The sequence below is a fragment of the Pongo abelii genome, chromosome 3, assembly GCF_028885655.2.
Source record: "Pongo abelii isolate AG06213 chromosome 3, NHGRI_mPonAbe1-v2.0_pri, whole genome shotgun sequence".
NCBI lineage: Eukaryota > Metazoa > Chordata > Mammalia > Primates > Hominidae > Pongo > Pongo abelii.
The window spans coordinates 35,381,183-35,396,196 of NC_071988.2; the positions used below are offsets into that span (position 1 = coordinate 35,381,183).

The window sequence follows — 15,014 nt, forward strand, 5'->3', positions numbered from 1 at the left end:
TTTTATGGTACATGTGCACAATGTGCAGGTAAGTTACATATGTATACACGTGCCATGCTGGTGTGCTGCACCCACCAACTCGTCATCTAGCATTAGGTGTATCTCCCAATGCTATCCCTCCCCCCTCCCCCCACCCCACAACAGTCCCCGAAGTGTGATGTTCCCCTTCCTGTGTCCATGTGTTCTCATTGTTCAATTCCCACCTATGAGTGAGAATATGCGGTGTTTGGTTTTTTTGTTCTTGTGATAGTTTACTGAGAATGATGATTTCCAATTTCATCCATGTCCCTACAAAGGACATGAACTCATCATTTTTTATGGCTGCATAGTATTCCATGATGTATATGTGCCACATTTTCTTAATCCAGTCTATCATTGTTGGACATTTGGGTTGGTTCCAAGTCTTTGCTATTGTGAATAATGCTGCAATAAACATACATGCGCATGTGTCTTTATAGCAGCATGATTTATAGTCCTTTGGGTATATACCCAGTAATGGGATGGCTGGGTCGAATGGAATTTCTAGTTCTAGATCCTAATCATCACATTTGATAATCATCACATGTGATAATCATACACAGGACAGAAAAATGGTCACATTTTACAACTAATTCTGTCTTAACTAATTGGTAACAGTGAAACAGTAGAAAAACTAACATAACTAACTCCATTTTTGTTTAAGGGGTCTTTACTCATTCCTGCTTATAGGCTAATTTTAGAGCACTGAGAAAAAACTCAAAGAAAACAGTCATGTAGTTTTCTTAACTAACTCTGTTATTAAAGGAGAAGTATGTAAAGAGCTATGTTTTGTAAAAGATTTGCAGAAGCAAACACCGCATGTTCTCACTCATAGGTGGGAACTGAACAATGAGAACACTTGAACACAGGGTGGGGAACATCACATACCACGGCCTGTCGGGAGGTGGGGGTCTGGGGGAGGGATAGCATTAGGAGAAATACGTAATGTAAATGACGAGTTAATGGGTGCAGCAAACCAATATGGAACATGAATACCTATGTAACAAACCTGCACATTGTGCACATGTACCCTAAAACTTAAAGTATAAAAAAAAAATTTGCAGAAGCATTGTGACCTGACCATGGACAAAACAGCTCCAGCTGCCTCAAACTCTCACTAGTACCCAAATGTCTGCAACTGTGGCTCACCTCTTGATCCCAACCCCTTCCTCTTCCTGCTACCCTAAACGTAAAAAGAGCTTGAAATTTGTACTGACTTCAAATGGTATTTTAGAACACTAGTCAGCCATCTTCTTGGTTTGCTGGCTTTCCAAAATAAAGTTGACTTCCTTGTTCCGCCTCCTTAACTTTACTGGCTGTTGTGAGGCAAGCAAAATGAGTTTGGGGTTGGTTACAAGTTCTTTTGAGTAAGGGAGAATATGTAAGTCTTTGTGCAAATTTTGTTGTGATGGTGAAAGTTTTAATCTTCCTAAAGTGATTATTAAAACTTTAAAAAGATGCAAATATCTGCATGCTATGACCTGTTCAAATACATTTGATGCATTTAAAAATTGCTTTTGCATTATAGTTTATTTTTTACTTAAAAATAATGCAATTCAGCAGCTAATATAGTTATGTTCATAAGTCATATTTTTGCTTCAATTATTTTTGTTTGGTTTTGAGTTCTCAGTGACACTTTGATGAATCATCAGGTAATGATTTGTTTAGAAATCAAATATTTAAAAACCATGTCCAATAATTAATTTTAGGGCTACAGAAATAAAATTGAGAGTGCCTTTGAGCACTTTGCTTTTTGTTTTTTTCTTTTTTTTTCCTGTGACTAAGCCTTCATTATGCAAGCCTGAGTCCCAACATAAGGTCTGCACTGGTTGTGGAGGAATCCTCCTCCTTGGAGGTGGAAATAAGCCACCTCTGACCCTACCACCTCCTATTCCCAGCCACACCCAAAGTCTCAACACAGGTTCTGGGCTAGGGGAGGGGAGAACCACAGTGGCCTAGCCAGAGGCAGGGGCCAAGGTTGGATTTCAGAAAGTCTGCTTAATGGAAGTGGGCTCCTGTCCCTGCCGGTAGTGAATGGGGTGGCAGGACTTGCTGGCCCAGTTTGGGCACAGGGATACTATTTGGTTAAGTGAATGGTGAGAGATCAAAGGGTGGTCCTGGTCCTGCAGCTCAGGTGGGCTGCCCTGGCTGTGGGTACACTCTGGGGTGGAGGGTCCCACAGGAATATGTGCAACCTGGTCCCCTGTGGGGAGGGACAGGTTAGGATAGGAGCTCTGGTGACCCCAGACCCTGATTTGCTATCCCTGGAGTTCTGCAGGCTGAAGTCCATGGACACAGTAGTAGATGCAGTAGTAGGGCATGGGCCCAGGTCTTTCACAGGCTCCCCACCTCTTGGGTCCCTGCCTCTGCACAGAAGGAAAGAGAGAAGCCACCACAAAGGAGAGAAAAGACATTGGGGAAGGCAGAGATAAGAGAAAAGAAAGGGTGGAGATGATGAGGAAGGAGACAAGGGGAGGACGAGAAGCAGGTAAAGGGAGATGAGGAGTCCAAGAACAGACAATAGAAGTGGGAGGTGGCTGTGAGAAGGCAGTGAGCTGGAGAGGGAGAAGGCAGAGGTCCTCTGGGAGAAGGAAGGGAGGGAGAGAAGGGCCAGGCAAGAGAGCCTTCAGAATTGAGGTTCCCAGACTTGCGCTAGGCCTAGCGAGACGTGAGCTCCGATGACTTCTTCAGCCTCTTCTTCAGTTCCAGTGGGAAGTTCTCCTAGCACCTTTTACACACAGGCTTCATGTCAAACTCCACAAACTTGATCTTCAGAGTGAGCTGCTCTTGCAGGTGGAGCAGAAGCAGTTCACACACATCAGGCCTTGTTGAGGGCCAACACCATGCCACCCTTGACCGCATGGGTGCAGCTGTAGCAGATGTCCCAAAGAGCTGGCTGTAGTGGATCTCAAAGTAGGCCAGGCCCTTCTTCTCATAGTGCCAGAGCCCCAGGAATGGCTTCTCACACTCAGGGCAAAGAGCTCTGCATGCCACCACTCTTTGCCCAGTGTATTCACTATGTGGCCCTTGATGGGCTGGCTGCAGTCCCTAGAAATGGGGACAGCATCTTGTCAATGCAGGGCAGGCAGCAGAGTTCACCCTTCAGCTCATGGGCCTCACCAGTCAGCTCCTTCCAACAGTGGATGCAGCTGCAGTGGCCTGGGTGGCAGGCACTGTTCCTGAACATGAGGGACTGCTCATGAATGACCAAGTGGCACTGCTGAGGTGCCAAGCACTTGTGCCAGTCCCTTGGCCTTCGCATGGTACGGCAAGGCTGGCAGAGATGCCTATAAACCAGGGGTGGTACTATGCATCTTGTAGGGATGTGGCTGGTCAGCAGCCTCGTCAATACAGGCCACAGAGCCTGTAATTGTGCCTGGTTCTCAGCAAGTGGGCCTTTAAATAAATAAAGCTACTTATAGTGACCTGTTTCGAAAAACAATACAGCCAGTTTGAAGTATATATTAAATTAAATTTTTTTAGAAAAGAAAAGAAAGCTAATCTATTTTATCTATTTCACAATAACAACCTTCAACTTCTGAAAACAATAAAGTCACATTCAAGTAGACTTGTAAAACAATTTTAATGTTTACTCAAAATAAATGAGATGTCATCATTAGCCCTTATCTCACACTTGAAAAATGGAGACAATTGTTCAGAATAGAAAGGGAAACAGCTATTAGAGTTTAAGCTCAAGTTTCAAGAAGAATTCAGATAAGGCAGGTAAAAACTCTAGATACTTTTCCACTGTCCAACATCACCAAATATTAATTTCTACATACCTCTTTTTCATAAAAATATAAATATTTATTAGAAATAGTACGTTTAAGATTAGTTTTTCTTTCTAAATAACATGATTTGTTGCTTTAAAGGAAGATTCCCTAATAGTGCCACCTATTTCATAAACTGTCCTGCAGTTTTGTGCTTTTTAAAAATTCTAATTTACTTTGATTTAAAGAATAAATATCTCATACCCATGGTGAACTATTTTATCACCCCAAAATACAAATGATCTGTATTTTACAATGAAGAAATTCATAGCATTTACCACCACATCACTGTACTATGATTGGACTGACTGAAGTATGGGCCTGTGTATATAGATTGAAAAATAGAAAAGAAATGCTAAAAAAAAGCTTAGCTATACAAAATAATGTTTAATATCAAAACTCACCAGACAATCCAATTTTAAAGAAACCGATGAAAAATGCTTCCCCTAACATGAACTATGATTAGATAGTATTGTCTGTCAGGAAAATCACCAATTCAGTAGCTGATCTTTATGTGGAAACAAAAATAGGCCTTTGTCCTTATTCATAAGTACAGGGAAGAGACCACTCCCTTATTAAAAAAAAAAAAAAACCTAGATTAAATGTGAACAGGTAGCCCCCAAATGTATAGTAAACCACCAACTAGCCCCTGGCTCCATAATGGCCATATATTGTATTCTTCCAGTTATTTCTGACAATTTGGAGAAAAGCATTACAACCTTACTTAATAATAATAAAAAAAAATCTAAAAATCAAACAAAACAACAGGACCCTGTGGTGATGAATTTTGTTCGTACCAAAAGTATAGTCAGAAATTCTGAAAAAAAAAAAAAAAAAAAAAAAAAAAAAAAAAGATGCTTGCATACAATGACAGTGCAATCAGCATCCAGGCCAGGTTCTGTGTACACAACCTCTCCAATGCAGTGTAAATTTCCTCTTAGCAGCCACCAACAATGAGCTCAAACGTAGTGAATCTGTAATGTGGCTGGTTTTCTAACACTATAAATATTAATAAGAGTGGCTAGTGCTATTATTTACATCTGTTGGCCGAATATTACTCTTGGGAAATAAACACTGGACTTTTTTCTTAACAAGTGGTTTCTCATTGACAAGTTCTGGTCATTAGTGAACTAGAATGAATCTTAGCTCACTTCCTTGTTTTGTAGGACATTTAACTCCTTGCTTCTTTTAAAAACTCCAGTGTTTTTTAGGCAGCCACTACAATAAATTCTCCCCGCTTTTTCAATTTACTTCCCTTTCTTTTCCCTAACGTAGAACTTCTATAAACCTAAAAACATATGGTAATTTAATATATAAGGTTTCTCAAAGTGCAAAATATGTTACAGATAGTTTCTTAGGCTTCATTTAAACACAGCATTTTATACAATACAGTACAGTTTGAGATTTCTGCTCATAAATTATACCAGTTAACAGACAACTACTTTAAAAGGGCTGACCACCTAAGTAACCCAATGTCTTCTTACACAAAGTTAATACAATGGAACTTTACAAGCTTTGTTCAGACCAAAATAAAGTTAATCTTACATTCAATCACATATATACATATTTTTAAATGCTCCTTAAATGCCTAAGTATAGACAAATTTGCCTATCAACAGGCAAATTCTTATGAATTATCTTATAGTTCAGTTTCGGAGTTACACATAAAGATTGCATACAATATTAAAAAAATAATCTGGGGAGCAATTCATTTTATTTCCTACTTCAAAATCTGCTCATCCTGTAATTCTTTTGGAAGGGTTCTTGACCGCTGTAGAACCACATTAAGTTCTTCAATTACCCTTGATGGTAACTTATGATCAGAGTCCAAAGTAGCTTTGCTATTCCTGTCCTCAGTCTTCTTCAATGTCTTTAGGCCTTTATGGCCTTTTGGTTGCCCAAGTGGGGCTTCAGGCTCTGTGTCCTCCAGGCAGTTGAAACTCCGATGTTTTCGGGTTCGATTTCGAAGTTTATCATCCTTGTGCTCCAGGCAGTGGGCCACCATGGAAGCTCTCTCCTTTAAGCTCGAGTCCACGGACTCTTTATCACACTTTTCACTGAGCCGCAGCCTTTCAAGTTCTGCTCTTGCACTCTAAAAATAAAATAAAATGTCTCACAGGGAAGCAAGATTTGGCATGATTTAGGTTTAGAAAGTGCAATCCATATAAAAGTTGATGCTTCCTATAAAAGATCTCATTTCTATGACTTAGGTCCTAACTTTACTTCGATACAAGTGGCATGTCTGAATTTATATACTAATCTTAGAGCTACAAAATCAACTACAGACAGTCCCTGGCTTACAATGCTTCAATACGATTTTTTGACTTTACAATGGTGAAAAACAAATATGCATTAAGTAAAAAGCATACTTCAAATTCTGAATTTTGATCTTTTCCCCGGTTAGCGATGTGTGGTAGGATACTCTCTAGTGATGCTAGGCAGTGGCAGTGAGCTGCAGCTCCCAGTCAGCCATGCACTCACGAGGGTGAATAACTGATACAGTGTGCTGTGTTGCCAGATGATTCTGCCCAGCTGTAGGCTAATATAAATGTTCTGAACATGTTTAAGCTAGGCTAGGCTAACCTACAACATTCCATAGGTTAGTTGTATTTAACACATTTTTTATTTTATGTATGTTCACCTTATGGTGAGTTTATTGGTATGTAACCCCATCATAAGTTGAGGAACATCTGTAAAATGCAATCCATGGAAATTCATTTTAACATGCATTCAGTATACCACTTCAAAGATGTCTTTTGGGTTAGTTATTCAAATTGAATCTCACTTCATACTTGCCTCTTCTAACTCACTCCTGCTTAGGTATGTCTAGCAAGGTTTCCATTTTTTTTTTCCTTTTGTTTAATTAGTTCACTGAAGTGTGAGCCTTGTACACACATAGGAAATGATCAATAAATATTTTTGAATGAGTAAATGAAGAAAAGTTTAAACAGTTTCCAGTATACAACACTGTTCTATTTTCCTTAATCTCAGTAGATCCAAACATAAATTTATAACAGAAAATTCAAGTGGAATAAAAATATTTTCATGAATATAATGTACAAATAATTTTGAAATTTGGAATTTTCTGATAAGATTCTGATTATACATCTTAAGCTATATATATTTTTCCTACTCTGAAATTTATAGGAAGAAATGTTTAATATCTAGCTTAATTCCAAAGTTTCATTAGAGTATGTTAAAATACTAAGAAAAAGAGTAGTGATGGTTGAACAACAATGTAAATATGACCAATGCCACTGAATTGCATGTATTTTTAAATAAAGTAGAAAATTTCATGATATATCTATTTTATCACAAATGAAGTAAAAAAAACAAGACAGGGTTTATAAACAAACTTAAATCTTGTTAAAAAGTTTCACTTGGCATCTATTACTTGGGAAAAATTAAGGATAAATATAGAGAGGTTTTATATATCAGACTGACAGTTCTCATTATCTTTCAACCATCAGCATAAAAACTTTGGGACTCTCTTAGATACAGAATTTAAGGGCCAAGTAATAACATACATAATGCTGAAATTTCAGGTACACTACTGATATGGTTTGCATCTATATCCTCACCCAAATCTCATGTTCAAATGTAATCCAGTGTTGGAGATGGGGCCTGATAAGAGGTGACTGAATCGTGGGGGTGGGGTTTTCATGAGTGGTTTTAGTACCATCCCCTCTGTGCTGTTCTCCTGAGTGAGTTATCTTGAGATCTGGTCATTTAAAAGTGTGTAGCACCTTTCCCGTCTCTCTCTTGCTTCTGCTCCAGCCATGTAAGATGTGCCTGCTTCCCATTTGCCTTCTGCTATAATTATAAGCTTCCTAAGGCTTCCCGAGAAGCCAAGCAGATGCCACCATGCTTCCTGTGAAACCACGGGCTAATTAAACATCTTTTCTTCATAAATTACCCAGTCTCAGACATTTCTTTATAGCAATAAGGGAATGGACTAAATACATCTATAATATTAGCCTAAATTATGTAACCTTAAATGAAGGTGGGGAGATGTGATGGAAGTGAATTGTAAAGAGTTAGGGATGGGAGAGTGAGGAAGAATTTTGCATGAATAATATGGTGTGCCAAATTGCCTTGAATGTTATGAAGAAAGAAAGCCAAGTGCATAGACAATGGGGAAAGAAAGTCATAGTTTATACACTGTACTGTCCTTAAAAGATTAGGCATTCATAATTTAAAAAGAGAGCGAGATAAAGTCTGAAAGTAGAAGAGCAAGAGATGGCTTGCTACGGGCAATGCCAGTTCATGTCACAGGGTGCTGAGGGAAAACCAGTTGTTTGAACGGAAATCATAATCTGAAACAGAGTCTGTCTCTCCCAGTGGCAGACAGAGTAGTTTTTACTTATCATAGCTAGAGAATGGTATAATGGATGGGTTCTCACAGCAAATCATTCACATGGCTTTAGCCTGTGCCTTCATATTTTCCATTAAATCTAGGGGCAAGCCAATGGTTACAGAGGTCTTAGGACACCAAAAAGTAATACGACCAATACGTACAGAGTATACTAGAAACTCTCTTAACTGGCTTTCATTACCAAACTCACTGTGTTACTTAATCTTTATGTTGTAAAATACATAATCATATCAATAAATTTAATCATCACAACACTTTAAACGCTTTAAACTCTGTATTATCCATAATTTAAAGTAAATTGTCTTTATCTTAAGATGCAGAAATAGAAACTCAAAGAAAAAAATTTGCCCCAGGTTGCATAAGTGAGAGCTTGGGAGGGGACCCCAGGTTGGCCTTTCTGAAATCAATGTGCTGCTTTCTACCGCATCAAAATGTGCTCAGGATACTAACAACAAAGAGAGGGGCTTATGGGTGGGATTCTATGTCACTATTTTCTGCTTCACTGCATCATCATTCTTTGCTCATTATTTTTGTTTTACAGATATTGCTCTTAAAATAGCAACTTTGAAAAAAACTAACGAATTATTCCATATCATCTTCCAAGTTCCTTAATATTTTGTCTCAATATACGTTAAAGATATGCTAGTCATTATTCTAATAAAGTTTCATGTATAATGTCACTTAATCATCACAACAGCACTATAAGGTGGGGGCTTTTATTAATCCCACATGCTTACAGATAAAGCAGCTTAGAACAATGGCGTTAAAGTAAGATATCCGTGATTTTATAGGGACTCAGTAGGAGGACCACAGGTAGTATCTAGTTTGTGCATTCTTAAGCATTCTGTTTGCCTCTTCATGTGTGATTTCCTCTGCCAACAACTTGGCATATTCAGCTGGCTCACTACTAATTTCCCCAATTAACTTGAGAAGTCACTTCCACCATGAAGCCTTCCCTACTGGATAAGGTATTCTTATATTACTTTCAATAGGACTGAATGAAAGCCAGGCTTAGCCACAAAATTTATTAATCTGCCAATAACTTCTTTGAAAAATAATTCTTCTTGAATATATTCATTGTTATGACTAATTTTTATTAATATATTATACTTAATATTTTAACTCACTTTTCATTTTTAAAACAAAGGGTCAAAAATGGTTAGTTATTTTGTAAATATATTTTTTAAAATTTTTATATGAATCTAATTCTATGGCAAGTATTTTCATGGTTTATATGAAATTTTTTTTAAAACATTTCTATTATTGCCTTATAAAGTAAGTTTCATTATGTTTTTCCAACATTAAACATTTAAAAAATGTCTTTGCCAAATTTATCAAATCACCAAAATACCTTATATTTACTAATCTTACAAAGAGCTTGGTTTATTTTAAAGACTCAGAAATTTTCCAGTAATTGAAAATGCATGTAATTCTTTTAAAAGCTTGTAAACACTCATAGTTTCAGTTCTTCAGTTTTCCTATCTTAAATATGTTAAAAATTGTCTCTGAAATTGTGGATTTGGGATAAGGCTAAGAAATTATTATACAGTCAATCATCATCTATACTAGATACTGGTTAATACATTTTGATCCCAATAATTTATTTTGCATTGCTGATAATTGATCTGAAGGCAATGTCAAAAGATTCTACAGTCACTGTAGGGCGTATCTCTCCCTATGTTAGTTTCATCTGTTCAGCCTGTGTTCCCTGTCCTGGGTTCCTGGGAAATGTAACTCTTAGAATTTTAAGATGCTTGATTAGATAAGGAACTCTGCAGAGCAGTTTATTACCTAAAAAAAAAAAAACAAAAAAAACTCGGTACAGAATGGAAGAAATGAAAAGGTCATGATTTCTTGGAGACATATTCCTTACTTTGATTACATCAGGGCAGAATGACTAAGCAGTAAACAAAGGACCATTATTTTTGAAGCTTTTCTCTTTTAGAGAAGGAATATTACAGTGGGATAAATGTTCAAGAAAGGATATGCACAAAAAGTTTAAAAATCTGATCACTAGGTTAAAATGGCTTTTTTCTTTCAAAAGTTATTTCTGTTTGGAGAGCAAAAGATTCGAACAGCTTAATTCCAAATTTAGGCTCAAGGAAGATATAAGAACACCTTCTAACTGCTTTTCTTTTTGCTTTCAGGGACTCAATTAAGACACTGAAATATGTGTTGGTCCCAAAATGGCTAATGAGTTTTGAGAGTAAACAGCCTATGTTCTTTGCTGAAGAGGCCAAACTTCATGTCAAAATTGATGCCGCTTATGTTCTCCCAACCCTCAAGGTGAGAAGGAAAACAAACAGTAGCTCTCATGAAAGATGCCAAATCTTTTTTTTTTGATTCTCAGGGTTCATCTTGTAGGTCCTTAAATTAACTGAGAGACCGCATCAGTTCCCAAAGCACTAGAATGTGATTATATTACTAGAAAGTTTAGTTACCAGGGCTCCAGACATATTCTGCTATGGGCTTACTCTGAGGGTGTTTTAAGTAAGCTTGTAAAATGAATTTGAAGTTGTGATTTTACCACCAGAATTTCTATACACATATTTTAAATTGGCTACTTTAGAGGTAAGAAAACAAGTAGTATTGTGCATATGTGATTGGGTGGTCAATGATATTAAAATAAAAGGTATAAGGTTATTCATACTGTTTTCTTGCTGTATGTGATTATTACCATGCTTTTCAAAGTGATTATTATTGTGCTTTTGAAGCCAATGAAGTAATTAATGACCTAATCACATTATGACATAGGAAAATATATTCTATAATTGAATATAAAACAAACAAAATCCTAACCTACCTCGATATTTTTCCGGGCCAAGGTTGCATTCCCCTCATGCTGTATAGGAATCAGAGGCAAACCTCCAATTTTGGGATTTTTGGTTATTGAACGTTTTCGTTCCTTTCCAGCTGGTGGCCATATATCATATTCATGCTGTGGAAACACAATTTCTTGCTGTTGGTGTGTGATTTTATTATGTGGTATACTATGTCATAAAGCCACTTGGTTTCTTTCCCACATATCCACATCGAATGATCTGATTTCCATGAGAATTCCATTTGTGATTATGATGTTGACTCTGGTGGCAGCATCGCTCCAGGACATGAAACTCTTAACTGAACTGAGCTTTGAGGTCTCAGCTCAATTTCTAAGTTTCAAATACATGCCTTCTATGCTACTTATCAAACCAAAAGGGGAAAAATATTTGAGGCAACTGGCAAATCTCTTTGTGGAAGAAAAATAGTACACTTGTCTACATTGCTAGGCACTGTAATCTAAGTAACTATACATTTACACCAAATATGATTTCAGTGCAAAAATAATTTCATCTTATATATCCCAAATCAACCTAAGGCATGACTGTCAGAAAAATTAGCCTAACTTTATGACCTCTTGAAAAATGTTACTATTTTATCTAATTGAGTTCCAAAGAAATATCATCTTTTTACTCAGACATTTCAACATCTTTACTGAAAATCATTGTACAATGGAGAGTGGGGCACATTTGTTCTCAAATCATTGACTATATATTCTTGCCTTCTAAATAATTATACGTATGACTGGAGAAAGGTTAATTTGGATGGGGATAAATGTTCACAGGTAAAAAGATAAGCTCTGGAGTGATTCATCTCTGATACATACATATAAAAAATTCTTTAAAGAATTTTGTACTCTCCAGGGTAGACTAACTTTCCAGAATTTGGAAAAAGTATATTGATTTTCAAACAACAATCTATGATGTAAACACAGAATACCAAGTATAAAATGAAAAGTTTACAGATATTGTAATGAAATGAAAACCATTTAGTTAACTATATAGCTAGATGCCTACTCTTTATTTCCCTCAATTCTTAAGCAACAGATTATTGTTCTTAGGTTGCAGCTCTTATTTTAATGTGTTGCTTTATGGCAAAGAACTCATTTAAACAAATATTTACTGTCTACCCACCACATAATAACACTAATTTAACTAAGGGGCAAACTGCCAAGCTGTATGTTTATCAATGTACATATAATTTTCATTTATTCCTCAATGATCTTACAGTGCAGATCCTTTAATGTGCATCGTATCTACCCTTGAATGTTAGTGAAGCATTTACCTTAGTTCAGCAAATCTATAATGGTAGGTTATACAGTATTTCAATTGGAAGGTTATAGCTTCATATTATTTTTATGACACAGTACCAAACATGGTTAAAAAAAGGATATTATATATATTATATGATGTTCCCAAAACATAAACCTGGGAGAAAACTGACTGAGAGGGAATTAGGCAATTTTGTGAATTACCCTTACACTTTCAAATCACTGATGTGTAGTGCATACGCTAAAATATATTTTGAAGAATCTAAGAGCAAATGCGGTTCCCAAATCCATATTTCTCTTTTCTGAAATAATATACAACTGTGAATACCAGCTAACTCTCCTTGAATTGAACTAAGAGGCATTTTTTTCTACTTTACATCCAAGTGATGTGTTCTGATTTAACATTTGTAGTTATTTGTAAATGACTTCAAAAGTCATACAGCGTGGATCATATAGGTGAGGATCAAACTTTCATTTTATAACCAAAGACCACACCTAAACATCTCCATTTCTGCCTTCCAATTTCTAACCTTTGCAAATCTTTCCAGCTAACTAAATTTAGTTTCATTCATTTTAACTATTCTTTTCACTCCTTGAGACCTCTAATCCACCACCACTCTTCTCACAACATTTTTGACCACTTCCCTCATTGTCTGGCTTTCATTTCATGGTCAATCAGTAAACTCACTTCCTTGTAAATATCTTCAAGTCCAAATTTTATCTGATTACTTATTTATTTTCTTGCTCCTTCGTTCTCTATCATACTTGCCTGGCAAAGCCCCAAACCTAATTAAACACAATTCAGCTTATTTCATGAGTGCCTGCCAGCTGATGGAGGACAAAAATAAATTACTCTGTAGATCCATCACACTTTAAATTTAACCTTAAATTTTAAGAAACCATTCAGCACTGCCTTGAAGTTCTACCATGGGACAACTGGTTTCCTCACTCTCTGAAGATTACTTCTCTCCTTTGCCTCTGCCCTTACACTTCAAAAACCCTGCCTGTGTCACATGTGGTGATCTCACTGATTCAATCCAACAATTATTACTGATCATTTAAGAAAATACTCCCATCATGAAATGTACCAATCTCCTTGCATCTATAGTCATCTAAGTGAGTTTACTTCTTGCAATCAATATTTGCTGATTGCAAATAACTTTTATCCAGTCATATCTATAATTGCTCAGTGGGTCATAAATTGAGGTGGTCAATAATTTGAGAAGAAATGTGCCACAGTCTCTGCTATACAATGATTTTTAATAATGAATAACCACGCACTAGATCATATCATTTCATGTCTGTTCAGGGCCTCTGCTTGTTTAATAACATCTCTCCTCTTCTATCCATTTCTTCTTCCTGATTGGATTGTCTTCATATAATGTATGCAAATACACACTCCCCCATCTTAAAGATAAATCAAAACCCCCAAACCTACCTTCACCTCTATCTAGTCACAACCTCATTTAATTACATAAGAAATTACTTGACAGAATTTTCTGTACCCATCACCTGGTTTTCCTCCTTTCTTACTTCTTATCATTGCTTTTGCTGTTTTTTTGCCTTCTGCCTATGCTTTAAATTTTGAAATGTCCCAGGGCTTATTCCTCCGTTCTCTCTCTCTCTCCCCCTCCCACCTCTATGCCTCCCTCTCCACCTCAAACCTTCTCCCCCAGGCATCTCATCTAATCCTATAGCTTTGAATATAATCTAAGTGCTGACTTCTCCCAAATTTACATTTTATCCCCAAACCTGTGCCTGAGTTTTTGATCCATACATCCAATCTGCTGCCCAGCATACACATCTGTGTATCTAATAGGCATCTCAAATTTTATGTGGCCAAAACAGAACTCTTCATTTCCTTCTACATCTCTGATGATCCCACTTACATCTGACAGTTGCCAAAAAACATAATTTTTTCTGATTTCTACTCTTCCTCTCAAACTGCATTAGCCAATGGACACAGGAGTTAAGAAGGAATTACTTAGCAGATAGCAAGGGCATGGGAGTCCTTGGTAAGGCTTTTCTTTTTAATGAAAAGCAGTCCCAACCCATTTTCTAACAAAGAGCAGCCTGCATTCTAGGAGCTTGCAGGGGTGAATGCTGACAGGAACCAAGGACTAGACGTTTTCAAGATGGCGGCTCCATCTTCCCTTCTCTGCCAGCCAAATGCATTGTAAGGAGAGGACAACATGGTGTCAATCAACTGGAAAGCCCATTTGCATAAGAAGATTAGGGTGGGGGTGACCAGACTTACCCATACACTATGTAAACGCCGTATCTGATCAATCCAATCTGTGAGCCCTTCGTAAATCAGACACAACCTCCTCAAACTGGACTATAAAACTGCGCATTCTGCACCAGCTGGTCCTTTCTGCTTGGAGACCTCTTCCTGTATAGAGGAAGCTGTTTCTCTTTCTCTTCTCTTCTACCTATTAAACCTCCTGATCCTAAACTCCTCGTGTGTGTCTGTGTCCTAAATTTTCCTGGCGTGTGACAAGGAACTCTAGGGTATACACCACAGATAACGTAGTCGCTTCACAATAATTCCAAAAGCCTTATTGGCTCTACCTTCAAAATATTCCTGAGTCTTAATTTGTCTTACCATATTCATTGTTACCACCCTAGTCTGAACTGACATCTTCTTTCCTATAGCTGTTCATCCCACTTGCATCTTTGACCCTCTACACTGCAGACTCAACGAAGTGAACAAAATAATTATTTTCAATTAAAATTAGATTATATCCTTCCCTTGTTTCAAA

At 37.1% G+C, this 15,014-nt stretch overlaps 1 protein-coding gene and 1 pseudogene across 4 annotated transcripts in view; both read right to left on the minus strand.

Annotated features, from left to right (window-relative positions):
* ARAP2 (ArfGAP with RhoGAP domain, ankyrin repeat and PH domain 2) overlaps positions 1 to 15,014 on the minus strand; it is a 249,271-nt gene that overhangs the window by 65,533 nt on the left and 168,724 nt on the right. For 2 of the 4 annotated variants that reach the window (XM_054553813.2, XM_063723365.1), the window contains 2 exons: positions 10,966 to 11,100; positions 4,627 to 5,879 (listed from right to left, as the gene is read on the minus strand). In XM_054553813.2, the coding sequence (XP_054409788.2) occupies positions 5,508 to 5,879; positions 10,966 to 11,100 (507 nt within the window). In that variant the 3' untranslated portion in view covers positions 4,627 to 5,507. Of the gene's footprint in view, positions 1 to 3,582; positions 5,880 to 10,965; positions 11,101 to 15,014 lie in introns of those variants that run through there. The other 2 variants (XM_024246354.3, XR_010139659.1) reach the window with 2 other exon arrangements.
* Positions 2,677 to 3,280, minus strand: LOC100450570 (LIM and senescent cell antigen-like-containing domain protein 2; annotated as a pseudogene).